Source organism: Eleutherodactylus coqui, chromosome 8, assembly GCF_035609145.1.
Source record: "Eleutherodactylus coqui strain aEleCoq1 chromosome 8, aEleCoq1.hap1, whole genome shotgun sequence".
Lineage (NCBI taxonomy): Eukaryota > Metazoa > Chordata > Amphibia > Anura > Eleutherodactylidae > Eleutherodactylus > Eleutherodactylus coqui.
The window spans coordinates 78584078-78611631 of record NC_089844.1 but is presented as its reverse complement, the minus strand read 5'-3'; the positions used below and the strand labels follow the sequence as shown (position 1 = coordinate 78611631).

At 43.8% G+C, this 27554-nt stretch overlaps 1 protein-coding gene across 1 annotated transcript in view; it reads left to right on the top strand.

Moving 5' to 3' along the window:
• NOSTRIN (nitric oxide synthase trafficking) overlaps positions 1-27554 on the top strand; it is a 52308-nt gene that overhangs the window by 6707 nt on the left and 18047 nt on the right. The window contains exons 2-9 of the mRNA XM_066577409.1: positions 4036-4121; positions 11030-11113; positions 16106-16168; positions 19972-20053; positions 23148-23210; positions 23300-23404; positions 25017-25142; positions 26975-27073. Of these exons, the coding sequence (XP_066433506.1) occupies positions 4036-4121; positions 11030-11113; positions 16106-16168; positions 19972-20053; positions 23148-23210; positions 23300-23404; positions 25017-25142; positions 26975-27073 (708 nt within the window). The remainder of the gene's footprint in view (positions 1-4035; positions 4122-11029; positions 11114-16105; positions 16169-19971; positions 20054-23147; positions 23211-23299; positions 23405-25016; positions 25143-26974; positions 27074-27554) is intronic.

Sequence of the window (27554 nt, the reverse complement as noted above, 5' to 3'; positions counted from 1 at the left end):
CACCATCTCTACCTGCAGGGAGGACAATGTAATAATCACTGCTCTGTAAATTTATTTAAACATTCTACAGACCATAAGCATACAATCAAGAGACTGAACTGTCATTTCTTTCATTATAACTTTACAATAGGAACCTCTAGTTAGCAGCACTAATTGTGATAGGAGTTTCTGCGTTTCCTACTAAAGGGCTTCTGTGGTGGGGTCTATCACACAGAACTGACTGACTGAAAAACTGACTAATTTGAGACAGCATCAAGCCAAAAAAATCTCAGCCAGTCAGATTTGAGATCCAATGACCCACCTGAGGAAAAAGTCTCTATGAGTTTCAGATAGAAAGGAATAACTATCCGAGGTAATACTAGCCAAGTTATAACTATGGGAGGCTAGTTACATAATGAATGAAAAAAAAATCACTGAAGTGGCCCTTTAAAGATGCATTCAAATCCAAAGTCCATATTAGTTTGATACTTGAAATATAATATAATTTTGTGAACAAGTACAAACCTTACTTAAAGGGGTTGTTCAGTTCTGAAAAACTGATGAAATATTCTCAAAATAGGTCATCAATAGCTGATAGGGTGGGATCTGCCACTCAGACCCCAACTGCTCAGCTATTCATCCAGCTACTGTTTCAGTGTACAGAACAGAAGGAGACAGCTCTGTACATTATCTGTACACGGTCTGCCATAGTATTGCAGACACAACTCCCATTGAAGTGAATGGGAGCTGTGCCTGTAGTATTGTGCCAGGCTACTGCACAATGTCTGTCCCAGTTTATAATGCTGCTTTTGATGTGATTTAGCAAGAAATGCATCCTACAGGGAGGAAATATAGCTATTCTTTCACGTCCAAACCTGTACTGTGTGAGCCTGCCTTTAACTCTTTCCAATCCACTGTCTGACCTCTGAAGACATTATGATTTAAGGCTGTACAGCTCCGATGTTGGAAGACGTCTGTAGGGGTTCTCTTACTGTATATTGCCAACCTCTCTGCTGACGGAGCCTATACAACGTGTCACCTCATGCAGTACTGGCTTTAGCCAGCATATAGCGCTGTTGTATAACAGCAGAAAAAGAGTAAGCCCCCTAGAAAAACCAGGATACAAATTGGATTGGAAAGAGTTAATGCCCTATTTTAAAAAATCATAGCTGTTTTTATATTTATCAACGTAGCTGTCTGAGGGCTTATTTCTTGTGGGACGAGTTTTACTTTTCAGTGGCACTATTTAATATACGATATAATGTACTGAAAAACTTTTGAAAAATTCTAAGTGGAGGGAAATGAACAAAACACTGAATTGGGGGATGGCTGTTGGTTCTACGGTGTATACACTGCAGAAAAAATGGCCTGATACCTTTATTGTATGGGTCAGTATGATTACTACGATACCAAATTTATATAGTTTATTTTTTTGCTGCACTACTTTTAACTCATTAAGGTATAATTATAAATATATGGTGCTTGGTCCTAAGGTTTAATCCCGACCAATAGTAACAATACAGTGCAGGATTTAAGCCCCTGTTTCTGCAATCAAGCAGAAGCAGGTTGGGTTGTCAGCTGTTAGACACAGCTGAGAGCCCGAAGGAGAATGGAGAAGCGGTTTTTTAACTACTTCTGCCTTCTCCTTTCTCGGGTGCATAGTGCTCAATGAGTGACATTGCTTATAACATAGAAAACTATAAAGTGAATAGATAAATTACACACTAGGCAGAAAAGCAAAAAAAAAAAAATACACCTATGTATTATTTTTTTGGGTACCTTGAGAATGGTCAGAACTCCAACTTCAACTCCTCTGTATAGCCATATAACAATTCTCATAGAAGTACACTTATAGAAGAGCATAGTTTACTCTGTATTTGGCCTGGGTTTCGCAGACTGTAATTCAGAGCTAATGCAGACCAATGCATCTATTTACATGGCCATTTATTTCACTGCCATGTTTTAAAACATAAGATACGCTCTTTTTGTCTGTTTTTGCCTTCATATTTCCATTCATTAGTATTATTTTCTACTGAGTAAATATGGATCTGTTATGTACCCAGTTTCTTCTGGCCGCAGTGCCCTCTGAACTCGGCCAATCTCCCTGTGAATGCTGGTGATGAAGAAGGTATCTCCTACGCCATTCACAGTTGTGATCAAATATTGCACATGCGCAGAAAAGTGAGTCAACTGCGCCTACAATAAGGTGGGCCAGATGATCGTCTGTGATTGCGTGAGATTTGGACTGGTCTGTGGATGATGTAAGAGATCCACATCACCCATCAATCACAGGGAGAGTGGGTGAGGTTTGTGGGCATTGTGGGCTGCAGAGATGGTGGGGCTCACCTATTGTACGCATAGTTCGAAATTCATTATCATACAGCATGGGAAGGTCTAAAAAAACTGTTACAAAGTACTAGCTTTAATAAAATAACCATTGTCCCATTCTACAACTTATTGTTCCCTACATAACATTGCTGTCAACAACTCCAAGCTAGTAACAGGTTCCCTTAGTATTGTATGTTGAGGGACCACTATTTTACTATACAGTTCTATGTATAAATGTATGCTATATATCCCCCCTTCTGGTGGCCGTAGTCAGCTGGAATTTTATCATCTATACTATCCTAACAAAAGTAATTGAACACCTGAGCAAGAATCAAAAGTACTATTAATTTACATATGTTAATATTTTACAGATGCTCTCAATGGCAAAATTTCTACTAACATCTAATTTAGAGGCATAACTTGAAGCTTCTGGGCCCCAATGATAAAACCTGTAACAGGGACCCCAACTATAATGATTTATTCATAATACTGGGCTCCCTACATGGAGTAGAGAGGCCTTATGAGCCCCCTAAGGCTTCCTTCGGCGAGGTGCAACCGTATCCCCTGCATCCCCTATAGTTACGTCAGTAGTCTAATACACTTCTGCCATTATTTCCCTTTATTCATCCTGTAAATGTCAGGTGAGTTCTCTTAAAGAAGATATATTGGCCCATCAACAATGGTGCAAAGAGTGTCATCATCGGACAGTTGAGCAAAGGAAGAATAATTCTATGGAGTGACAAATCATGCTACTTCATCTTCAAATTAGATGGATGTACCCATGGAGGATGCCTGGGTAACATCTTTTGCCTGAGTACTGTACCAACAGTTAGGTACGGCTAGGATTCTTTTACAGTCTAGGGATGTTTTAGGTGGCTTGGTCTCAGTCTGTTGGTAGTAGCAACTGGAACTATGAACATGGAGGTGTACCTTGACATTCTAGACAATAATGTGCTGCTGACAAAGTGGCAATACTCTGGGAATATTCAGCAATACTTCCAATAAGACAACGTACCTTGTCACACATCCAATGCTGTTATATATTGGTTTGAGTATATGGATGTTCCATGATTGGATTGGTCTGCACAGTCCTGACATAAACCCTGCTGAACATCTTTGGAATGAACTGGAACATCGAGTCAAAAAATGTGAACAGTATCCATCTTCTTTGAGAGAACTCACCAGATCTTTGCAGGATGAGTGGAGGGAAATACCATCTGAAGTATATCAGACATTAATAGAACATATTCCACAGAGAGTATTCAATGTCATTAGGGCCAAAGGAGCCCCACTAAGTATTAACATATGGAAAGAAATACTACTTTTGATTCTTGCTCAGGTGTCCAATATCTATGGTAGGATAGTGTATTTTTATCCCTAGACTGGGAATGAAATGCTCAGTGTGTGAAAAGCACATCTCCAACTAATATATAGATATATTATACTGGACAACCCCATTAAGTAGAGTGTCTTGGAGAAAGAAATAAACCTACTACTGAAAATGACCTTGAGGACCTCACATTGGACTGATGCTTGAGGATATGGAGCAGCACTATCTCCATTAATATGGATTTCGCTGCTCCCTTGTGATTGACTCAAGGTGATACAATAAATAAAGGTCATTCTGCTTTCCTGACCTGAATACACGACAACTTTATGTATGATGTAAAGTTAAATGTATGATTTCAAACTTGCATCCACTATAATATAATATGGCTATTTTTACAGTATGAAAAAGTCTACCGGGACCTTAAGAACACTTCTAAAAATGGTGAAAATTTTTGCAAAACCCTTTTGTCTGTTCTACAGCAGAGGTTAGTATGACTATGTTACCATATCAAATATGTGCAGTATATTTGTATCTATGCCAGCAATCAGACTGTGTGTTTAAGGCAGGTGGATGTGGATCCACCTTTCCACAAACCGGTTTGACTTTGGGCTTTGTGAGGAGGCAGCACTTGGGGAACACCATTTTTCAACCTTGACCCCTCCAAGCAGGCTTTGGTCTTCATTGCTGGTTCCCCAAGCTGTTACTCCCAGTAGAGTGGCTCCTGATGCCGCCCAAGGCTACATCGCAGTACCTGACAGGTGCAATAGCGAGGTCCCGGAAGATGATCAGGGGTGGCTGCTGGCCATAGCAAAGTCTAGAATACAGAGCCGAGGTCAGGGAGCACAGAAATCAGAATAGTCCGGAACACAGGCAAAGGTCACAACCGGAATACACAAACCAGGGCTTCAGCACAATGGCTATAGGCAAGGGCTGGCTGGTAAATTTTAGCCTGGGGGGCAGGCACACAACACTGGCCCCTGAGCAACGGCCCACCCTTAGATTATGTTCACACACGGAGGATTTGCTGTAGATTTTCTATAGCAAATCCACACCATTGGGGGCAGATTTTGGTGTGATTTGCATCAGATTTCACCCTTCAGGCCTCTTTCACATGAGCGTATATCGGCCGCCGTTTTCATAGCCGGCCGATATACACTACGATCTGATGCATTGGATTCCAATGCATCAGATCACATGGCCGTAATCCCGCAGCGTGAAAGCATCAAGCCGGGTCAATATAGCGCCAAGCACTTTCACGCCAACCTGCAAAGATAGTCCTGGAACTATCTTTTGGGCCAGAATACGGCCAAAATACGGCAGCGTGACTGTTAAACTCCCTCCCTCTTTTCTCCTCCTCTCTCCTCACCTCTGGCTGTTTGCAATGGGAGGGGGCGAGGCGGGGGCAGAGCTAAGTTCCACCCTGTCCCGCCCCTCCCATTGCTTGCTGCAGGCAAGGGGCGGGAGCTTAGCTCTGCCATCGTCCCACCGCCTCCCATTTCACACAGCTAGGACGGGAGGAGAGAGGAGGTGAGTCGGCGAGGGGGAGGGACAGGAGGCCCAACAGCATTGCGGGCTCGGCGTGTATGCCGTATGAACGGGCACAGAAATCTAACGGCGGGCGCATGTAAAAATGCCTACGGCTGTGTGAAAGGGCCCTCAATCTGTTGCAAATCCACACCAAAATCTGTGACAAATCAGCTTCATGTAACTGCACCCTTAGCACTCATTCACACAGATGTAAATACACTGAGTATTACACACTGAATAGAGCCAATTGTTTTCAATGGGTTCATTCACAGCTACGTATTTTTCATGAAATTTTCGGTCACGTGAAAAAAAACACGCTATATGTCCTATATTGGTGCATATTACACCGAAATAGCAATGGGAATTAATAGGCTTGTATAAATATGCAGTAAATAGGCAGGAAACCTGAGCATTCGCTGTGTATTTACGCAAGAAATCAATGGGATTTCTTTCATGTTTTTACGTGCATTAGGGCTCCCACATAGAGATGAGCGAGCATACTCGCTAAGGACAATTGCTCGATCGAGCATTGTCCTTAGCGAGTATCTCCCCGCTCAGGAGCAAAGGTTCGGGTACCGGCGCGGGTGAAAGGTGAGTTGTGGCCATGAGCAGGGGGGAGCGGGGGGGGAGAGAGGGAGAGAGAGATCTCCCCTCCATTCCTCCCCGCTCTCCTCCGCCGCTCCCCGCCTGCCGCCTGCAGCCGAATCTTTGCTCCCAAGCGGGCAGGTAATAATAATAATAATAATAAACTTTATTTGTATAGCGCCAACATATTCCGCAGCGCTTACATAGACAGGGGGGAATACAGAAAGACAAAATACAAAAATTACAGAACCACGGTTACATAGTAATCAGTTGATTGATACAATAGGGTTGAGGATCCTGCTCCAACGAGCTTACATACTACGAATAGTGGGGTGATACAGAAGGTAAAGGGGTGGAGATGTGCATGGTATGGCGAGGTGGAGAGTGAGGGATGTTATACACATAGACAATGGTCAGACATTTAGCCGTGTGACGGCAGAAACAGTATGACTGCAGGAGCGGTTTATGATGGCTAGCAGGGATTGCAGTTACTAGGTCAGGGAGCATGTTATCAGGCGGAGTACAGAGAGGTTTGTTTAGGGAATGCGGTTTGCCTCCCTGAAGAGGTGTGTTTTTAGAGCACGCCTGAAGTTCTGTGAGTCCTGGATTGCCCGGGTAGCCTTTGGTAGTGCGTTCCAGAGGACCGGTGCTGCTCTGGAGAAGTCTTGGAGGCGGGAATGAGAGGTTCGAATTAAAGGACACTCAGTCTGGTTTCATTAGCAGAGCGGAGAGCCCGGGCTGGGTGATGGATTGAGATGAGGGAAGCAATATAGGGGGGCGCTGCACTGTGGAGGCTTTGTGGATGAAGGTGGCAAGTTTAAATTGAATTCTGTATTTAACGGGCAGCCAGTGCAATGACTGGCACAGGGCAGAGGCGTCCGAGTAGCGGCTGGACAGGAAGATGAGCCTGGCTGCCGCATTCAGGATGGATTGGAGTGGGTAGAGTCTGGTGCAGGGGAGGCCGATCAGTAATGAGTTGCAATAATCGAGCTGGGAGTGGATGAGGGCGACAGTAAGCATTTTTAACGTCTCCACAGTGAGAAAAGAGCGGATTCTTGCAATGTCCTTGAGGTGCAGCTGACATGTTCGGGACAGAGATTGGATGTAGGGGGTAAAAGAGAGATCAGAGTCAAATATGACCCCAAGGCAGTGGGCATGTTGTCTAGGAGTTATGGTGGCACCACACACTGAGATGGAGATGTCAGGATGAGGTCGGTTAGTGGAGGGTGGAAATACCAGTAAGTCAGTTTTAGAGAGCTTTAGTTTTAGGTAGAGAGAGGACATAGTGTTAGAGACAGCGGACAGACAGTCGCTGATGTTTTGGAGGAAAGGTGCAGAGATGTCACGGACAGAGGTGTATTATAGCTGGGTGTAATCAGCATACAGGTGGTATGGAGGCCAAATCTCCTGATGGTTTGTCCAATAAGAGAAATATGTAGGAATCCGGACACGTGAGTTGAATTTTCTTTGCTTTATTTTCGTTTAAGCTTGCATGATCAGGTACATGGTATCATCGGTGAACAAGGCATTACGCCGAAACGCGTTCTTGTGATACCATGTACCTGATCATGCAAGCTTAAACGAAAATAAAGCAAATAAAATTCAACTCACGTGTCCGGATTCCTACATATTTCTCTGCCATTGAACAAGCCACAGGACCGGATGGCTAAACGGACCGGAGGTTGATTTTCTATGCGTGTACAGACCACAAGCACCGCAAGCTCTTCAGAAGGTGAGATAACTTTTTACTATTTGTCCAATAAGGGCTGTGTAGATAGAGAAAAGGGGGCCGAGGACCGAGCCCTGGGGGACCCCAACAGCAAGGGGAAGAGGAGGGGAGGTAGAGCCAGCAAAGGAGACACTGAAAGAGCGGTCAGATAGGTAGGAGGAGAACCAGGAGAGGGCAATGTCCTTTAGGCCAATGGAGCGAAGCATACTGAGGAGGAGTTTGTGGTCAACAGTGTCAAACGATGCGGAAAGGTCGAGGAGGATCAGTAGGGAGTAATTGCCCCTTGATTTGGTTGTCAGTAGGTCATTGGATACCCTAGTAAGGGTAGTTTCTGTCGATTGTAAAGGTCAGAAGCCAGACTGTAGGGGGTCTAGGAGAGAGTGCTCTGATAGATGGCTTACAAGGCGGGAGTAAACCAGGCGTTCTAGTAGTTTGGAGATGAAGGGGAGGTTTGAGATGGGTCGGTAGTTGGCAGCATCGGTCGCGTCCAGAGTCGGCTTCTTTAGCAGTGGGGATATGATGGCGTGTTTGAAAGAAGAAGGAAAGATGCCAGAGGTCAGAGAGAGGTTGAATATAGTGGTGAGATGGGAGATGACCACTGGGGAGAAGGAATGGAGGAGGTGTGAGGGGAGAGGGTCGCTAGCGCAGGTGGTGGGGCGAGCAGAGAAGAGCAATTTGGAGACTTCTTACTCTGTCGCTGGTCTGAGTACAGACAGTGAGCAGGAGCTAGATGCAGTGCTGACAAGACCAGGGTCAGGGCTAGTCTGGGATTGGGAAGTTATTTCCTGACGGATGTCGTCTATTTTCTTATTGAAGTAAGCAGCCAACTCTACAGCACTGAGATCCATCACAGGGGGCTGCGGTTTAGGGCTGAGAAGGGAGTGAAAAGTATCAAAGAGCCGTTTAGGGTTGTGTGATAGTGAGGAGACGAGAGAGGTGAAGAAGACTTGTTTGGCACGATGGAGGGCGAGGTTGTAGGTTCTGAGCATGAATTTGTAATGGAGGAAGTCTGCGAATATTTGTGATTTCCTCCACAGCCGTTCAGCACTTCTAGAGCATCGCCGGATGAAGCACGTTTGAGGTGTGAGCCAGGGTTGCTGTGTTCTACATTGAATGGCTCGGGTCCTGGGGGGCACTGCTTCATCCAGGGCATGTTTGAAAGCAGTGTTGTAGTGAGCGGCAGCTAGGTTGGGGCAGGAGAGGAGAGATAGGGGACAGAGAGGACTGTAGGGATTCAGCAAGGTCCTGGGTGTGAATGGCCTTAAGGTTCCTGTAGGTACGGTAGGTAGGTGGGTCTGGAGAGATGTTAGGGAGCGTGACAGAGAAAGAGAGGAGGTTATGATCTGAGAGCGGGAGAGGGGAGTTAGTGAAGTTGGAAGCAGAGCAGAGATGGAGGAAGACCAGATCAAGTGTGTTGCCATCCCTGTCAGTGGAAGAGGCTGTGAGTTGACAGAGACCAAGGGAGGAAGTGAGTGAAAGAAGCTGAGAGGCAGATGGGGAGTTGGGGTCATTAGTGGGGATGTTAAAATCACCTAAGATGAGGGTTGGAATTTCACAGGATAGGAAGTGGGGGAGCCAGGCAGCAAAGTGGTCCAAAAACAGGCGTGGAGCACCTGGGGGGCGGTAGATAACTGCTACTCGCATGGACAGCGGGCGGAAAAGCCATAGCGCATGTACCTCAAATGATGGAAAAGTGAGTGAGGGTACAGGGGAATGACCTGGTAGGTGCATTTCGGGGAGAGAAGAGCACCTACTCCTCCCCCACGCCTGTCATCTGGTCTCGGGGTATGGGAGAACTGCAGGCCATTGTAAGACAGTGCAGCAGGGGACGCTGTGTCAGACTGCTGTATCCACGTTTCTGTGAGAGGGAGCAGACTTAAAGATTTAATAGTAAAAAAGTCGTGGATGGTGGGGAGTTTGTTACATGCTGACTGGCAGTTCCAGAGGGCACATTTAAAGGAGTCAGGGGAGGATATGCATGGGCTAGCAGTTGGGCTTGGGGATTTTCTTAGTGAGTCAGGTAGGGGGTGATAGCTAGGAGCAGTGGAGGGTGGGCCAGGATTGGGAGAGATATCCCCAGCAGCTAGTAACAGCAGGATAGTGAGGGTTGGCAGATGGTTAGGAGATTTATGAGGGCGACTGTTATGTTTGTTAGTGGCTCGCTAAGGACAATGCTCAATTGAGTAATTGCCCTTAACGAGCATGCTCGCTCATCTCTAGTCCTACACACTTGTGTTTTTTTAACGCAAATGTCAATGGGACTTTCTAATGTTAAAAATGCATCGCAAAGAAATCACAAAGCACAAACTTGCAATGCATTAGAAAGTCCCATTGACATTTGCATTAAAAGAACGCAAGTGTGTGGGAGCCCTAAATACACTGCCAATTAATTATTTTGGTCCATGAATACACTGTGTATTAATTGCCCATAATACGCAATACACCCGTGGGACCAAGCTCTTAGCATACTTAGATACTTAGCTCTTAGATACTTGGGCCCCACTTTGCAATTGGGATCCTAAACTGGTAATAGGGATCCCCCTGTGTGGGCCACACCTGGTAATAAATAAGGATCCCCCTGTGTGAGCCACACCAGGTAATAAATAGGGATCCCCCTGTGTGGGCCTAACCTGGTAATAGGGAGCCCCTCCTTGTGTGGGACCAACCTGGTGATAGGGACCCCTCTGGGTGGGCCCCACCTGGTAATAGGAAATCTCCTGTGCTGGCCCCACCTAGTAACAGGTAACCCTCTGTGTTGGCCGCACCTGCTAATAAAAACTCTCCTGTGGGGGTCCCGTCTTGTAATAGGACCCCTATGTGGGCCCCACTTAGCAATAGAGACCCACCTGTGTGGGCCCACCTACTAATAGGAACTTTCCTGTCTGACCTGCACCTGGTAATAGGAACTATTAGCAGGTGGGACCTCCTGTGTTACCTATTAGCAGGTGGGACCTCCGGCTAGTAATAGGTAAACCCCTGTGTGGGCCACACGTGGTAATAAGAACTCTCCTGTGTGGGCCCCTCCTGGCAATAGGACCCCTGTGTGGGCCCCACTTGGAAATAGGAACCCTCCTGTGTGGAGCCCACCTGGTAATAGCTTCCCTCCTGTGTGGACCCCACCTGGTGATAGGGTCCCACTTGTGTGGGGTCCACATGGTAATAGGGACTCCCTTGTGTGGGCCCCCCTTGGCAATAGTGACCCTCCTGTGTGGACCCCACCTGGTAACAGGTAATTTTTGTACTCTGGAGCAACCCTTCCAGCAGACAAGGACCAAACACTGAGCTTATCTGTGGAGGAGTTTATTTAAGAAAGGGACTGGGTAGCAGCTGCAGATTCAGTTGAAAATTTTGAATTGAGGCATAGAGCTAATAATTATAATTAAGGGGATTGTCCGAGCTGGAAACCCCTTTAAGCCTATGCACTGAATTTGATTGGCTTTGTATTATTCACAAGCATTTTATACAGCTGATATTATTTTTATTCTTTTTACTTATATTTTTTATAACTTTCTCTTTCATGCTCTTTGAAGTAACTCTGTGTAATATTACAGGGCTGACCTAGAGCTGAGCTATGCCAAGGGACTTGAAAAAGTTTCCAATAGGCTGACAAAAGCTATGGATAACATGAACAAGAAGTAAGTGGCCATATATGTTTGATATTAACATATTCAGTATTGATGATATATTGAATGGCCGATTCATTAACGACATGGACCTTTCACGAATGGAGCTTCCCTGTATGGAAATTAGACCCATGACCCCAGGGTGCAGCATAAAATCAGGTGAGCACGTTTTCTGGGGATCAATTTCAGTGTGGATCCATATAAGAATGGGAAAATCCAGCAACTTCAAATGAGGCCTGACCATCGGTGGGGTTTTCTTGCCCAACAGTGTGGAGAGTATAGCGAAAATGTTGTGAACAATGAAAAATGTGCAGCAACCAGGGATCCTAGGGATGTAAGATAGATGTGAGATAGATGTCAAGAATCGTTCTGACAGACAGGTGCTGTACAGTCAAGCAAATCGCAGCCGAATACAACACTGGTATTCTAAGTAATGTATCCGAAGGCACAACTTTTCGTTTCTTAGCATGGATGGACTATAATAGCAGACGAGACGACCAGTTCCAGCACTACGACTAGAGAAATAGAAAGGCAAACCTCTAGCGGCCAAAAGAGAGCGAAATCAGGATGTTACGGTATCCTACCCTGGATACGCCAGCCCGGGTTACCCTAGAACTTACCCGCAACCCCTGTCCCTGTCTACTTGCCTCCACTCCTGGCTAACCCCAGGCGGGCAACAGGTTGGTGGTCCCTACACTCGCTAGGGACCGAGGAGGGACGCTGGCGTACCAAGATGGAAAAGAGTAGAATACCGACAGGAAGGGCAGATGAATAAACCAACAGAAAATATAAGCAGAATGAGGCGGATGGGATAACCTGGCAGATAAAGGAAATAAGCTGAAAACAGGAGACTGACAGAGGCAGGAAGCTAGCACACTGAACAGAAACCAATAACTGGCAGTGAATGGACCTCACTGCTAGCCTTATAAACAGAAGCCTCCGCCCAGGGACGGAGAAGGGGAGGCGACATCTCCCAGCAGAATTCCATAACAGGGACTCATGCATAGAGCTGCACTCACAGACGCCCGCGCGCACGCCGCCGGCCGGACCCACGAGCACGCGCACCACGCCGACCAACCACCCGTGGCCCTGGTAGCCGCCGCATGGTAACACAGGACCACTAATTAGTAGAAAAAGATGACTTGGTCAGATGAACACAGATTTCTGTTGTACCATGTTGATAGGAGGTCAAAAATTGTCACAAGCAGCAAGAATCAAAGAACCCTCAGGTGTCAACAGCTTAAGTTGGTGGAGGTGTAATAATGGTGATGGGAATATTTTCTTGGTATCCCCTGGATCCTCTGATACTGTCCCTGTGAATGGAAGCCATGATGAATTGCTATGATGCTAAAGGCCAATGGAGGTCCAACACCTTACTAGATGGGTTTCTCTATTAAAGTGGTCATTTAGTGCACATTGTAATATAAAGAAGTGTGTTTTAGTGTGCTCTATTGCTCTCTTGGGGCCAAGTTGCAGGAATGTGGCACAATATGAGCCACCTGCTTGATCAAGGACTCAACTTGTAGCAAACGAGTTGAAGAGAGCAGCATACAGGAATCTTTAGTTATCTTCCCTGCATCAAAGATGCATTTTTATTGAGTCCACGGGCAAAACACACAACATTTCGACCACTATTGTCAAGTGAAGGTTCTTGTGTGCTGCTCACTTCAACTTCGTTTGTCTAAGCATTCTGGATTTGGAGGAGTCCGAATCCTCTTTATGAGCGAGCATACCTACAGCTTCCTCTACTTATGTGGTTCTTGGTAGTGCTGCTGGCATTTTCTGTATTTCTGTAGCAAGTCCAAAACAGTAAACGTTTTTCCATTGCTTTAACAACATTAGTTAAAGGGTTTGTCCAGTTACCAGACAACATCCCTTCAATAGGGCTGATTGAAGTAAACTAACAAACTGAGCAGTACTTACCTCTTTGCCGCCGCCAGAACCTAGTGCTGAAGCCCCACTGTGGTCCTGGTGTTTGTTGTAACGGCTGACATCACAAGAAATGAGGTGACCACTGCAGCCAATCAGAGGCTGCAGAATCATCTTACCGAACTCCTGGCATCATGGCACTCATGATGTGAGCACCGATGCCAGGAGAATGAGCAGTCATGTTGCAGCCTCTGATTGGCTGCAGCAGTTACCTTATTTCCTGTGACGTCAGCTGTCACAACAAATGCTGGGACCACAGTGGGCGGGCTGCAGAGACGGATCCTGGGGGTAGAGGAGAGATAAATACTCCTCAGTTTGTTATTTTACTACATTCAGCCCCATGAAAGAGATGTTTTCTGGTAACTGGACAACCCCTTTAACAATGTATATTATAGTATGTGGTTGCAAAACTAAAGTGTGCCTAGGAGCAACTATGTTCCTGGATGTTCCGATTGTCATAACAAATCTTGGCTTTGCTGATTTATAAAACTCTTTACCCTACCATATCTAGTCTGTAGTCATCAACTAGTCTATAGGCAAGAAACTTCTAAACCAATTAGCCTGTAACCTATAATCATAGACTTCTGAAATACAGTTTCCTCGGAGTCAGCGCTGTCTCCCAGTTCTAATTAAATTGCTTCTAGTCTTTGCCTGATGATACACAAGAGAGTTTGCTAAGTCACATATCACTTTGGCCACATTTATGGGAAATACACTATGATGTAAGAGTCAAGGAAGATAATGAGAGCAGAACATTAATATACAGTCACACCCATAATGATTCAGTGTTAAGTCAACAATAAATTTCCTACACATTCTGTCTCCAGCTCATGCAGTTGCCAAACTGCAAATGATCACTCAGCGAAATCTCCAGTGTTTATAGCATGCTGGATGGTGCAATGTGACCTCACAGTAAAGCTTAATGGTATTTGTGTGTAAAGGTTATTTATCCCATTTAAGTACTTATTTCGGTATTATCTCAATGAAATACCATAAAAAGCTGTTTTATTTTTATACTTGTTAACAAGCCATATACGACTCTTCATAAACTGTGATTAAGGATGGTTTCACATCTGTGTTAGAATCTCCGGTCGGAGGTTCTGCTACAGATCCGACTCAAAATACTGGAAGAAAAAGTGTCTAAAAGCCGAGCAGCTGAGTGGAAAACAAACAGACCCCATTATAATCAATGAGGTCCATTCAGCACTGTTTGGTTCCGTTCTGAGATGGAACATTAAGGCCGCCTGCAGACGGGCGGGTCGGATCCGGCGGCGAGAATTCTCGCCGCGGGACCCGACCCCAGCGCCTGCAGGGACGAGCGCGTACTCACCCGCGCTTGGCGGCCCCGGCTCTTTCATGTGCAGGCTGCCGGGCAGCCAGCACATGCGCAGACCGGAGCCGGCGGCCGGGTGAGTGACGTTTCTGTGCGAGGCTCTGCGAGCCCCGCACAGAAATAGGACATGCCCCGGTTTGTTTGCCGCGCGACATTTCGCGTGGCCAAACCGCGGTCGTCTGCATAGGAGTGCGTATTGTAATGCACTCCTATGCAGGCTTTCAGTGGCGGAAATCCCGCGGGAAATCCCGCCGCGGGATTTCCGCCCGTGTGCAGGCGGCCTTAGGCCAGGTACACTCCCCTTTTCTGCTCCTCGAATGGAGCAGGAAAGTGGAACCCCCAATGCATCTATATGAGGGCTTGTTTTCGACTGGATGAGTTGTATTTTTCAATGGATCCATTTAACATACCATATAATGTATTGGAAAGCTTTTACAAAATTTTAAATGGGGAAAATTGAAAAAAAACCCCACAATTTCACAATTCAGTTTGCGGAGCTGAACTTATGTGCATTCATGAGAGAGAACAGCATATTAATGCTGGGAATGCCCCTGAGCCGGAAACTTGAATGTAGGAGAGCCTGCAAACAAAGTATGAGGCTTTCTAAATGCATGAGAAGGAAAATTCAATGTAAAAAAACAGATACGTGCATCATTTTCTCTGCAGGGACTTAGTAAGATATGTATGTATTGATTTCAATAGCCTTTAATGGGGACTCAAAAAGACTCTGATTTATTTCCACCTTCAGTGTGACCCATTATTTGTACAATTTAATTGAAAAGCAAACTGAAGTCTTTTAGGGTGGAAAATTAAAAAAAAAGCTAAAATAATGTGGTTACGTAAAAATGCCCACCCTAAAACTAATACTTTGTAGTCATACCCTTAGTCTTTATGACAGCATTCAGTCTTGTTGGGTAGTTGTCTATCAGCATGATACATCTTGACTTGGCAATTTATGCCTACTCTTACTAGCCAAAGTGCTCCGAATCTGTCAGATTGTAGATTTGGGCAAAATATAGCCGGGCATGGATTTATTATTTTTTTTAATAGAAAAGGCTTCTGTTTTACCCCCCTCTCCCTCAGCCCAGACATATGAAGATGGTTGTCACATGCACTACACAACCAGTACTTGCCAGAAATTCCTGCAGCTCCTTTAATGTTGCTGTAGGCCTCTTAGCAGCCTCCCAGACGAGTTTTCTTCAGTTTTTTTAAAATTAATTTTTGAACAATGTCCATTTCTTGGTAATCACGTGAAGACTGAGGGGTACAGCAGCACTCACCAACCATATAGGGGGACCCTTCCAAAGGAAATAGCTGCTCGCCTGAAAAAGGGATTGAATCCACAGAAATCCCAATGTGTCAAGTCCAAAAAGAAGCAGGGTCAGGCAGCAGGTTAGGTGCTTAAAGATTTTAATGCATAAGCATCAGTTATAAACACCTAATAGCCATAAAAATAGTGACGTTTCGACCCTATACAAAACGGGTCTTTGTCAAGCCTACCCATTTCTTGGTAATGGCACTGTTGTGCCAACTTGAATCCACTTCACTATGTTCAATGTTTTGGCCCTCTTTTCATGACTGATACCTTCCAGCAATCGGATCCCTTTGCCGTGTAAATGCAAACAACGATTTTTGCTCAAAAGATTGCCTTTGAGCGAATTTTGAGTGATAATCATTGTGTCTAAATGGGCCTTAATATTGTGTTCTATATGTGATATTTGTTTTTTTTTCTATGTATATAGTTGCATTAATACTGCCTGGGCCTGTGCTTCCGAAGAAATGAAAACTAAAGCTGAAGTCCATAGGTAAGTGTATATGATTAAAGTGTTTCCTATATTGCACGTTACATATAATGAGTATGGGCCGATGCCTGGTGCAGTCCAGTAGACCAGCATCGGTGTAGTTCTTATATACAATATACATTACTAATCACAATAGAGTGTCATGTGATATCATAATAAACACTATAGTATAGTCTATATAGTTCAGTACCTTCTGTTACATACTGCACTATATTTCCCCTTACAAGCATTAAAACAATGCGAATAAAGTGTCTATATAGTATACAATGTATCACGCTGTGATTTTTGGATTATATGAAAGAAACTGTGTACCTCAGTCTTCGAATACAACAGTATGTACAGCTCCATAAGAATGCATTACGACTATCTATACTGGATCGATAGTACATGAATCTGGAATGTACAGATGGGACAAATTTTACTTTAATGGCACAATGCAGAAAGTTATCTTCTCTTAACCCATTAAAAAGCTATTACTCTCTTATCTTAATGCAACAAAAACCACATTGAGTCAAGCTAAAGAGTACCCATCTGTAAACTATGCTGACCAGAATATTGGGATGCACATAGAAGGTGACGAGATTCAATTTTATTCACACTTTTCAATATGGTGTTGGGGCAGCTTTGGCCTCAATGACTGTAATAGCCCTCCTAGGCCTCTTCCCACCAAATTCTGGTAGATGTTTGTACGGATTTATCTCCTATTGTTGAGGAGAGCATCAGATGCAGGGAATGATTCGCATGCACTGATCTAGTGTTCTAGTTCGTCCCAAAGATACTCAGTGGGATTGAGCTGGCCAATGAAGTTTGCAGATATTCTGTTGCTCAAATCAAGCCTCAACACTTCGTGCTGCATGACATTGTGCTTTGGTCATGTTGGTAGAGACACAGAGCTGTACCAAAGTATTGCTACAGGGCACATAGTGTCACGTTGTCTGAAATGTCTCTTTAACCATTTTCGTTGAGGGTGGACTTCACTGTAATTGTCCTAGCCCTTCCAAGCAGAAACACCCCCACAACATAATAGAGTGGTCCAAAAGTATAGAAAATGGTGATTATGAATGTTATTCTGTATCTGGCATGCTACTAAAGAGAAGGGAGCAAACCTGAGAAAGGCGGTGTCCAATATGACAGTCATTTTGAAAGCCACCATTTTGGAACCAAGTTGATGTTTTCAAATGGGAAGGGATGCACGTGTCTGATAGAGAATTTGATGATGGATCCAATTTTGTACTTAATTGTCATGTATCTTTATTCCTGCCAAAGTCATTAACAATTTTTCTGTGACTTGGAACACAACAAATCTCCACTAAAGGACATGCTCGATGTGACCCCCTTATTTTGAATTTACTATCCTCTTCCATTCATGATGCATTGAGCGGAACACCTCAGCAGAGATACTTGCCCCGGTGTCCAGGATCCTCTATTGCATGTGCGCCACTCTCTGGTTTTCCACTGCATAAATCCTGGACTTGACATCACCCCAAAGGTTTGAAATCCAAAGAGATGAGATTCAGCAAGTGCAGCGGCCACTCCACTGGGCCGTGACACCCAATCCACTTCCCTGGAGACTGCTGATCAAAAAGCTTGCAGACATCATGTGCATAATGATACATTTTTTGCATAATTTGCGCCAGTTTCTGGCTTGAATTATACAAAAATATGTTGGTCCAGTTTCTGGCTTGAATTATACAAAAATATGTTGGTCCAGTGTGGCCATACCCTCTCCTGACAAGTCCTGCCCAATTTTCGGAAAAGTGCTGAGGGCAGCACAGAAAAACATCAATTCTCAATTTTTTTGTGCAAAAATTTGCGACTTTTCTACCCCGAGAATTTTGGCATTCAGCAGTTCATAAATATCACATATTGGTGCACGTTAAAGTTTGCTATATCTGAAGCTTTTAAGGCCTCATGTCCACAGGGAAAATCAGACCCGCTACGGATTCTCCATGGAGAATCTGCAGCGGGTCCCTCCTGCCCCGCGGACATGAGGGCTAAAAATCAGAATAAACTCACCTGCTGCCGGCCGTGCGTGTATTCCCTTCTTCGCAGCCGGATCTTCTTTCTTGGGCCCGGCAGATGTGCTCGACACGCCAGCTGCGTGCTGCGTGCATGCGCCAGGCACATCCGCCAGGCCGAGGAAAGAAGATCCGGCCGCAAAGAAGGGAAGACACACATCGCCTGGAGCAGGTGAGTTGAATTCAGGCGCGGGTCTCCTGCGGATCCGGACGGCTTCCATAGGCTTTAATAAAAGCCTGCGGGAGCCGTCCACGTGGGAGACCCGCACGAAAATGGAGCATGTCCATTTTTTTTCCTGCACACGGGCCCCGCGCCTGCAGGGAAAAATGACATCCGCAGGTATTTAACTACCTGAGCTGTCTAATGCAGCCCTATGGGGCACGGATCCGCGTGCAGGAAAAACGCTGCAGATTTTAAATTAGAATTTGCAAGTGGACCTGAGACCTAAGGCTATTCAGTGGATGCAGTCATAACTGACCTTATGCCTGAAATGGCAAATATGCCACATAAGATCTGTGTGATGCAGAGATACAATGACCAATAATGCTAATTACATAATGCTATAATTCCCTTTATGTTATTGCTAGGATATCCCATCATCTGGCAGGGGTATCTGCACAGTGCCAGTATTGTCAATGAAGTCAAGGAGCTATTTTGTATTTTCCTGCACAGCAGGTGGACAGTGGTGGTGCTGTTCTGGGACAAACTGCGAGACAGCCTAAAGCAACTCTCCTGTTTTGGGACGAATTTCTGTCCTGGGAACAGAAAAAGTGAGGGAGAAAATTAAATGTAGTCGATCTTCTCTGCCGTCCCTCCACTTCATTTGCTCGGGCCACCATTTTTTAACTGCCTAACACACACTAGGCACTGTTTCGCGATTGACCAGCGCAGATGACATGAGTAGGGCTGGCCAATCATAGAGCAGGTATAGTGCATTGGTAGTCTAGTTTAACACTAACTCACTATGGGTGATTACGTATTCTAAAGATCTTGCTGGCCAACTTCAACCACCAAAATCAGGTCTCAGAACCAGTAAAGAAGGAGGTAGAAAAAAAAATCAACTGAAAGTAAAATACTCTCTGCTTCCTCCAGTTCTGGAACAGGATTTTGTCCCTAAACTGGATGGTCGCTTTAACTGTTGGCAATCGGGCTTCAACCGATCACAAGAAATGGCTCTTCTTCTGGTCAAACTGACTTGTCAATGTGCTTCATGGTTGGCCACTCAAATAAAAGTCCACCATGCAAAACTACATCAGTGTCTGCATGCTGCAGGGAAAATATATGGCTATTCACCGGGGTGGCTTTTATTTACTAAGAGGTAGTCCTTGTGAATATGGACTGTCCCAGAAATCAAAAGTTTAGGAAATTTGTTAATAAGATGTGAGGTCCTACGACCTGAGGACTATCAAGGAGGCTGGTTTCACATGAGTGTATGATGGGCGCATTTATGATGGTCATAAATGCGCCCTAAGAGCATCATAGACCCTTATGGGTCAGTACATCTGGGGTCGGTCAGGCTAGGACACTCATTCATATTATAGATACATAAATGTACCCGTAATACACACCTGTGAAACTTGCAGAAACCAGCCAAATTTTGATGGGATCTCTGGAGTATAGGACATGAGATAAGCTTCAGTTCTCAGCACTCTATATGGATTTGAACTGTGGAGGTTAGAAAGACAAAGTTTATTGTTATTGTACTAGAAAAAGTATTATAAATTCTGCCGGTCGTTTATCCAGTTTAACAGCCCCATAACCTAATCTGCCTCCTCTGCATTGGTTAGAAAACTTGGCACAGCAATCGTGCAAGAAGCCATAAAACCAACAAATCAAATCCTGGATGAGCATGAAAAGAAGAGGAAAAAGGTAAACATCAGCCTGTATTTATGGACGTGAACCGTGTATTTCTTTACTGGCTTTGCTTATAGCCGTCAGGATATAATTCTTCATAATCTTTCTTCCTGGGTGATATAGTAAATGCCTTGAAGACATTTCTATTACTTGCCATTACGTTAGTCATTGACGTCCAATATTGTCTTCTAAAGTCTAATGCTGCGATCAAGCAGAAAACCTCAGTGTACCAAGGACTTAAAGCGGCCCTTCGAACCTGAACAAACAAAGATGGCCGCACAGCTTTTTTGACTACCTAATGTACACTGTGCATTGGTAGTTTAAGACACTTCATGCTACTCTGATTGGGCAGCACTGCTCATGTGCCCAGCACTGGTCAATCAAAGTGGGTGTAGTATCTTAGACTAATGAGGCAGCAGGTAGTCGGAGAAGTTGAGCGGCTGTCTTTGTTTGTCCAGGTCTGAAGGATTGCTCTAACGAGCATTAAAATTAATTTGTGCCCATTGTAATTAGATGTTTGTGGGTTAGGAAGGGTATTGATTCTCCTTAGGGAGAGCACCTAGAAGGTGTGAGGAGACTTAAAAGGCCATCCATGCTCCTCTGGGAAATATGCAAATAGGGAAGATGGAACAATACCTCTACAGCACCATCGCTTAGTATATGGCATTCCTGAAAGTTTAATGTCAGACTTTTTAACAAGCCTTGTAACAATGACTGGGAATTGTGAACCGAACCCAGAGTCTTCACCAGAAGGAAAAGATAACCATGTACAGACAGCTGTTTCGGGTTTTTGCCCCTCATCAGTGTGCAGCAGGTTTCTGGCTGCCTAGCAAGAGGCCTGTAGACGTGCGTTAGGAGAGTATCATTTCTCCTTAGGCAGAGCACTTGGAAGGCGTGAGGAGACTTATAAGGCCCACATCTAAAGGCCTTTCACTAGCCAAGCCATGAACCTGCTGCACACTGATGAGAGTCAATCACACTAAAACAGTCTGTCTATATATGCTTGTCTTCTCTTTCTAGAGAAGACTCTGGCTTTGCCTATATTCCCAGTCATTGTTACAAGGCTTGTCGAAAGGTCTGACATTGACTTGAAGGAATTCTGCATTCCAATAGGTGGCGCTGTAGAGGTATTGTTTCCATTTGCATACATCTTTGTGAATACAATCTGCATTTGGTTTTTAGTGACAAGAAAAGTTTTATATAAATACAAAAATGAAAACGTACCTAATGGGGAGAAGTAGCATAAATAGGGCTCTCCAGGTTTAGAAAAAAGGGTCCACTTATTTTCCCTAGAAACAGAGCCAATCCTGCCCATGGGCTGAGTCTAGCATTGCACCTCATATCCATTCAAGTAATTGGGTCTTAAAGGGGTTGTCCAGTTGCAAACTATTCATGGTCTATTCTAAAGACCCCCATCAATCCTTTGCTTGCTGGACTGGTGCATTCATGCACTGAGCAGAATTCTGCAGAAAGCAAATTTTTTTTCCTACAAAACCTTCTTTTCCTTGATATATACATATATATAGGTGTTGACACATTCGTGATTACCTATACTATAAAAATAATACCCTAAAACATTTTTTGAAAAAGCAATGCCAGAATTGCTATTTTTCATTAATCTGCCTACCAAAAACCACAATAAAAAGCGATCAAAAAGTCACATGCACCCCAAAAATGGTATTAATGGAAACTACAACTCATCTGGCAAAAAAAATGCCTTATACAGCTCAGTTGGCAGAAAGGAAAATGGTATGTGTTGTGGAATGCAGCAATACATACACGTAAAAACAATGCCAGAATTGCTGTTTTTCATTTATCTGCCTCCCAAAAGCCACAATAAAAAGAAATCCAAAGTCACATGCACCCCAAAATTGTATCAATGAAAACTACAACTCATGCTGCAAAAAAAAGTGCTCCTGCAGCTCTGTTGGCAGAGAAATAAAAAATGTTATGGGTTGGGCAGTGCAGCAATGCAATAATTTGATCAACACAATGAAGGTAATGTCATTTATACCATGTGATGAATGTTTTTTTTCCATCCCCCCAAAAATTAATAAGAGTTAAGCAAGACATTATATCTATTCCAAAATGGGGACATTAAAAGATACATCTTGTCCCCCCAAAAATGTATCACCCATCCACAGGATGGGTGAAAAATTTATGACTCCTGGGAATCCAACCAGTGACATACCCAGGGACTACAAGAACAGCACCTTCTCCCAACCCTCCACCCATCCTCCCTAGTGAATGAAGCAGTGGTGCATATGTGTGACCACCACTCCTTTGACTTCTATGGTAATGAAGGAGATAGCCATGCATGTGGCTCGGCTGCTGACCATAGACAGTGAATGAAGCAGTGGTCACACATGCACACCACCAATCCATTGACTAGGGTAATCCGTTCCTATGCCAGTGGTCAAACCCCAAGTGATCATACATTTAGCACCTTTCCTATGGATAGTTGATAAATGTTTTCCGTGTGCTAACCCCTATAAACATGTTTCTTTGGAGGTGCATTTACACAGAGACCAGAGTACATTCAGAGCATAAGATCCTTTCTAAGCCATCTACTCCCAGCAGAGATATATAGGCGAGGTGGACTGACCATTTGTGCATAGAGTGGTTCCCTAAGCACAGACACTAATGCTAACCATCAATGTGGCTATACCCAAATTAGGCAGGATCTGCCATCAGCTGAGGGTATGAGTCCACCTGAATCTACCCCAATAGCAAAGTTGGGGAAAAGTGAGATAAAACATGTTGGTTGTCAACATACCGATTGTTCCCACACCCGAGAGGTCTGGCAGCGGCTTGTTCCCATCACACCATTTGAATGAACGTGCATATTTGGCCGAGGAAAATTTGATACGATGGCAGATACTGAAAAAAAGACTTTGTATTGTATTGCTTCTATCTAAATTCTCACAGTGAAACATGATGTATTTTAGTATTACAGAGTCAGTTCATCCCATCCATCACACTGTTTATTCCTGCAGTATTAGGTGTAATATGTCATCATCAGCTAGCTTTCCTCATGTACTCACAGCCTAAGCTGACGGCGTGCAGAATAAATGGACACAATGATAATGAGTTCTCTCTCGCCTATAAGCTAGATAATGAAGTGGACAAGACGGCAAGCGTTGTGTTAAACAACTGGAAACAACAAATAAAGGTATGACCTCGATTCCAGCAGGAGGGAGAATACAGCTCTTCATACATCCAGGAATGGCAGGTGAAGGATCATATGTAATTGTTTTACAGATTAAGAAGAAGCTAATGGAACATACCAAAAAACATGAAGCCCTTTTCCATCAAGTCGAAAGTGAAAATTCAAAAGAATCGGTGACTGAGAAAGAGAAACAGAAGGTGGATATAGTGTCAGTCATTTACTAGACTTAGAAGAGATCTACTAGAACAAGTGTAAGGGGGTATGACGAATGATGGTGGCAAGTTGTTAGATGGGACCCTACGAGACTTCATCTCTCACCTTTATTGTCCATGTTTTGGAACTGGACAATGTCCTGCTGACTTTTAGTGTATCCCTTTAAAAGTTGGGCACAGAATCTTATTTATCTTGTACAGGATTCTGGTAGATACTTAGTTGTGATGTGAACACTACTGAGACAGACGCGTCTCCTCAGACCACCAATTAGCCATAATATCCAGTCACCATGTTGATTTGGCTTTGTTTCGATGCCCAATCTATGTAGATATATTTCTGGTGAAAAGCTGCCTTAGGTCGGCTGCTCACTTAGGTCGGGAGCATACAGTGGCATCCAATCCAGTGCCCGGCTGGCGTCCGTGCGTGCCTGTATTGTATGGACCTGGTGGCTCGCTGGCGGACATGCGCGGCACAAATTTTTTTTTTTTCAAATCACTGGTTTTCTTGCACCATCGCTAGGCGATGATGAAGGTATCCACAGCCAATCCAGAATTAACATTCCGGGTAGGCTGCAAGTCGGACGGCTTCCAATGATTTCAATGGATGCCATCCGCGTGGAATCTGGACAAAAATAGAACATGCTGCAATTTAATTTCCACAAGCCGAAATCGCTATGGCTGTCTGCTTATGTGAGCAGACCTGCAAATGTTCTATTATTGTTAATGGATGCAAAATGCCGCGGATTGTCCTCGCGGGTGACGATCGCAGATTCCGCAATTCGAATCCGGTCATGTGCAGCCGGCCTTAAAGGGATATTCAGTACAACATATGTAATGCCAACAATATTTGTAGGCATTAAATGGCTTGTACCAAGATTATAAATTATCTCCTACCCACAAGGGTAATAAAGGTGACCAGATTCTTGAGATATTTCTCTGCTTAAATCTCTTTGGGTAGCTGGCTGTTGAATGCTATTCCTCCTGACTCCACATACTTGTCAAGCCAAGTGTGCATATGTTCTCAGAAGGGAGAGGGGAGTAAGCCACTTCCAGACACCTCTGGCAGCAGCTTATCTCCCTTGAGAACCAAAGGATCTGGAATGTTGAAAACTAACATTTCCGATCCTTCTTCCCCCAACGTTTGCTGTCAAGGGAAGTTGAGACACTCCTATTCACATTAAATGGTTATCAGTTCCTCTAAAACTGGTAGGTTCTGCTAACATTCATCTAATGTGTATGTCTACCAGTTGCAAATTGGAGGGGAGGACTAGGAGAGCTGGAAGTGAATGTGCAATGAGACCATTAGTTATCTTAAAGATAGCGATCTAGTAGGATGTACTATAGATGTCTTTGGTAAGAATACTCCATAGTAAGCTAGCAGAACACATTAGATGTTTGATGGTGGAGCCTCATGATTTCTGTGGGATCCACCAACAATCTACTTTACGTGAAGACAGTCTGACCTGACATCCCACTTCTCTCTTTTGGGGAAACAAGAGTCCAATGAATATTACTTTTTAATTTATATAAAGCTTCCTATCGGGTAAAAAATGATCACATTTGTATTACATAAACCTTTTCTAACATTAATTTACAGTTACTAAATAAACTGAAAAAGTCAGCAGCAGTCTTGACGAAAACAGATGACAATTACTACCAAGAGAATCTCAATGGTCAGTCTGCTAGGCTTAAATGGGAAAGTGTGTTGGAAAATTGTTATAAGGCAAGTATTGGCTATACGATCCTACTGTATATTGAGTTCTACTCCTCCATAGACCCTATCCTACCAAAAGTATCTGGACATTCCTATCAGTAGAATGGATAATGTCTTATTAGAATGTCATATGTCCTAAACCATGCTACTTAAGATACAAACCACTGGAGGTGTCAGCCATAATTTGTGACAGGAACTGCATGCTATAGGCCTCTCACTATCCAAGCCAGAAAACTACTGCACACTAATCAGGGGCAATAAAACTTGAACAGCTGTCTATGTATGGATTTCTGGCTTGATTTTCAATTCCTAATCATTGTTTTAGAGACTTGTTTAAAGGGTCTGACATTGATTTGAAGGAATGCTGCCATCTAATAGGTGGTGCTGCAGAGGTATTGTTCCATCTTCCTTATTTTACCTAGAGGAGCATGCATGACCTTATAGGTCTCCTCACTCACTGCCTAGGTGTCTCCACACACCTTCTAGGTGCTCTCAATAGGTAGAGACGATACACCTCCAACCCATTGAATATACAGCAGTGCAATGCATCAGTTCGTCTATAGTGGTAAAAGGAGCATCATCATTGGACAGTGGAGCAATGGAAGAACGTTCTATTGAGTGACGATTCACACTACTTCATCTTCAAATCAGATGGATGTACCTCAATGTGGCAGATGCCTTGGGAATGACTTTTACTAGAGTGTGTTGTGCTAGCAGTAAAGTACAGCAGAGGTTCCATTATGGTCTAGGGATTTTTTACATGGCATGGTCTTTGGTCCGTTGGTTGTAGTGGCAAGAACCATGAACACTCTACACAATAATGTGCTGCTGATGATGTGGTAATACTCTGGAAATGGTCAGCAATTCTTCCAACAAGACAACGCGCCTTGTCACAAATCCAACACCGTCTTACATAGGTTTGACGATATGGATGTTCCACGATTGGACTGGCTGCACAGAGTCCCAACCTGAATCCTTCTGAACATCTTTGGGACAAAGTGGAACGTCACATCAGGAAATGTAAACAGTATCTATCTTCTCCACTCACCAGACGTTTGCAGGATAAATGAAGGGAAATACCAGCTGAAGTGTATCAGATGTTAGTAGACAGGCCAAAGGAGCCCCACTAAGTACCAACATATGGAAATAAATACTACCTTTGATTCTTGCTCAGATTTCTAATTACATTTGGTAGGATAGCGTAGTACTCGTATTTACAAAAATTATAATGCTGATTGTTACTGGAACAATATTCGGATTACTTTAACATACCCAATGAAGGAAAAAGGGCAGACACAAGAATTTTTTAAATTGAAAATCATTTATATAATATAAAATATCTGTCATATACTTTTTGCCACGCGTGTATTTTGCTTAGCCACAGGTTGGAAGACACACAGGTCCATCAAGTTCAATTATGTATCAATTGTAGCTTTTAGCACTTTTTTTTATTAAGAAACTTTTGAAACTTTGAAGCATGAACAACAGTAACTATTCTGATAGATGGCAAGAGTAGCATCATTTGGAAATAATCAATTTTAGTATCATAGATGCAAGGTACAATCACACGACCTGATTTTATGGTGGTCACATGACCTGAGATCCTCTTATTTACCTGCATAACAATGATCTGCTGTTACCACTTTGCATTGTATAAATTGGATAATGGAGGAAAATAATCTGATGAAGGCCTGATGAGAACATAAAGCTACAATGCTGATTGACTAAAGAAGACCTTGATTGTCATTTATCAGCTGCTGTATTTACTTTGTTACATTGTATTTGCTGCTATGATTCGTTGGGAGATATGTTATTTACTTCTGTTTGCTTTGGAATTTTAGAACATTCAAGACCTTGAAAAAGAAAGAATACAAATCCTTTCTCATATTTTAACTCTATACAACCAGCATGTATCAAGTTATGGACAGACACTCAATGCTGTAAGTATACCATGCCTCCCAGACAAGGACATTACACTTCTAAAGATGTTTTTATATTTTTACTTTTTTGTGTTTATTAAAAAGGTATTCGAATGTTGTAAGTTATAATCAGTGGGGGTCTAAGTTCTGGCACCCCACAAATCCTGAACATAAAGTGGATACATCACTAGTGTAGCACTTTCATCCCTATTTCCTGAACAGCGGTGGTTTTGGCCTCTTGGCTATACAGGGACCTGAATGAGGGTACGCTACAGTTCTCTGCACAGAGGGTGGCCAGGGCACCGCTATGCAAGAAAAAGCTGCAAACAGGACAAAATGCTACACTGGCACTATGGCGCATTCATTCTCAGGATCAATGGAGATCACAGAGGCTGGCCTTTCACTGATCATAAAGTTGTAACAGGGGTGCCCTTTTCAGTGGGCCAGACCTGTGGAGTTTGCAATTGGCAAAGGCAGCTAAAATGATGGTAGTCACGGTGTT